The 2,500-nt window shown below is 36.8% G+C and overlaps 1 protein-coding gene across 2 annotated transcripts in view; it reads right to left on the bottom strand.

The window, feature by feature from the left end:
* The window catches only part of LOC137659593 (collagen alpha-1(XXVII) chain A-like), a 4,426-nt gene that overhangs the window by 1,023 nt on the left and 903 nt on the right, over positions 1 to 2,500 (bottom strand). Inside the window, exons 2-3 of one of the 2 annotated variants that reach the window (XM_068394441.1) lie at positions 456 to 1,246; positions 1 to 97 (exon numbers count right to left, since the gene is read on the bottom strand). The exon at positions 1 to 97 is cut by the window's left edge and continues 54 nt beyond it. In XM_068394441.1, the coding sequence (XP_068250542.1) occupies positions 1 to 97; positions 456 to 1,226 (868 nt within the window). In that variant the 5' untranslated portion in view covers positions 1,227 to 1,246. The remainder of the gene's footprint in view (positions 98 to 455; positions 1,247 to 2,500) is intronic. The other variant, XM_068394442.1, reaches the window with a different exon arrangement.

Here is a 2,500-nt window from a genome sequence, read left to right as displayed (position 1 = left end):
ACTCTATCTTCTCCAAAGCCTTCAGTTTCTCCTCGACGAAGGTCAGACGCATGAGTAGTGTGTCGTAGTCGATGGTGCATTTCTCTTTCCTCGGTCTCTGTTGAAATAAGGTGGTTTCAGTTTTGTGCTTGCAATGACTCTCACTACAAAGGCTCAGTTCTAGAGAAAGTGATCGAGATGTTTCTAGGACAAAATTTATGATGAAAATTATGCCAGATCAGCTCAAAATATCAATTATATGCGTTAGAATCATTATTTATTTTGCGTGATGCCAGACTCTTACCACATTATTTCACTAAATGTTTCAAGTACATATCCAAGATATTACTACAGTTTCAGCAAATGATTTAACAGAATTTAATAGACTGTACATATGAGGATATAAGAAAATATCATCTGAAGCAAGGACAGTTAGGAACACAACAGCAAATATACTTTTTAGTAGGCCTACTCACCATACACCTGCTGCTACATCCCCGATTCCCACAGTTCGCAGCCTGCGACAGAACTATTCTCAAGTTTTCAAGATTGTCTGGAGCATTCGGGTGGACTGGTGGGCAAGAGGGCTCCACGGGTGTTAAAGTTGGACGAGGTCTTGGTGCTCTAGTAGGAGGAGGCGCTGGTGCATAGGTAGGCCAAGGCCTAGGGGCAAAAGTAGGCTGAGGCCTCGGGGCAACAGTAGGCCTAGGATAAGGAACAGGAAGAGGCTGCGGTATGTAAGTAGGCTGAGGAGGAATCGGTGCCGGAATTGGAGTTGGTATGTAATATGATGGAGCGGGAGGCTGAGGAGGTTGATAAGGTGGTGCAATAAAAGTCGCAGGTGGACCTGGTGGAGGAACAGGTACATATGGTGGTGGAGCAGGGTATGGAGCAGGAGCATAGGGACAAATTTGGCCATAAGGACAAGGGGGTGGTTGCTGAGGACAAGGATAATACCCACAGCCACTCAGGGTCTGCCTCCTTTGACGGCCCCCGGATATCGATGAATTGGTGTCGAAACTGAAGATGGACTCTGGTATGATCTGGTCAATCCTTGTTTCGCCATAATTCTCAAAATTTATATCTTCTTTGTGGCTTTTTAGTTTCTTGATGACGCTATCCAATACCAGGATTTCAGGGGCAGGAGGAGATATTTCCTCATGAGAGCCTGGAGTAGCAATGGTCTCCCTCGCTGATGAAAAGGATGCAAGGATTCCAGAAGTGTAAATCAAAGCCAACCAATACATGGTTATGACATGACCTGTAACTTTAAAAAATTCGAAATTAGGTTTTTTAACTACAAATTTAGTTGTGTTCAACATATGTTTAGTATAATTCATATTGACCATGACTTAAAAAAACGTGAGTGGTTGTGAAACGGTTAAATTCATAGTGCAGTATTACTAGTAATTTAGAAAATTTTTTATCAAACGGTTTTAAATCTATCTTGACATAGCAATAATCCTGGTAAAAATGATCAAGCAGGCATCAAAAGAAATTGAATAGGGAAATGTTAACATTCATATCAACAAAATATACAATGAAGATTAAGACGTTCAAAATAACAAAGAAATATTGTATTTGAATTGTTAATATCCGTATAAGATCATGAATAGTAGAGTGGTGGGGGGATATTGACCTGACTGGCTTAATTAATTATACAACTGTATTTGGCAAAATACACCATCGCTAAAAGATTATTTAAAAGATACCGTTCATCCCTTTTATATAATTGGAATCTGAATCTTCACATGAAAATAAAAAATGAAATTCAATAAAATTGGAAGAGATTCTGCCGGCTATTAATTCAATATATATTTTTCGACATAATTTATTTTCCCCATCCATGAGTATATGATTCACTTTTAGTATAAAGCTCGCGAAATCTTTGGTGGCTTAGGAATGAGCCGCCACCGAGAACAACTTAAATACCTGTTAAAATGACAAGACTCAATATACAACATAAATAATCAATCATTCATATAAGTTAGACGTATTACACATTAATACACACATTCACACATGCAAATAAATGAAGTCTGTTGGTAAAAATATAGTTTTTATTGGGATAGCAGTAAAATTTCATAATGAAATTATCATAGATATTTCGAATCTTGTTGATTATCACTTTCACATTTTTTTTTTCACTGACCCCGACCTTTAAATAAGATGTAAAAGTTACAAATATGTCGTCACTTAACAAAGTCTCTGTTCTCATAGATAAAACAAAAGAAAGGAATAAAGACCTTTCGAAATATCCAGCGTCTTCAAAATTTGTCTTTTTGATACAGTAAAAAAGAACAATAACTTGGTTATCAAAATTACACATCTAAATTTTAAGATAAAAAGCTTGATAGATAGTTTAGGAACGCTGATATAAAATAAAGTATTTTTCTAATGAAATAGAAAAAAGATGTACAAAAGAAAAAGAAAATAACCTGTGTCTTATTGCCTCGTTAACGACAATTTGTCTTACGGTACCCGGATCTTGACAAAAATGCCTTAAGATACACAAAGAAAA

This window comes from Palaemon carinicauda, chromosome 20, assembly GCF_036898095.1.
Source record: "Palaemon carinicauda isolate YSFRI2023 chromosome 20, ASM3689809v2, whole genome shotgun sequence".
NCBI lineage: Eukaryota > Metazoa > Arthropoda > Malacostraca > Decapoda > Palaemonidae > Palaemon > Palaemon carinicauda.
Note: the sequence above shows the minus strand (reverse complement) of the source record. Positions and strands in the feature narration are given on the sequence as shown.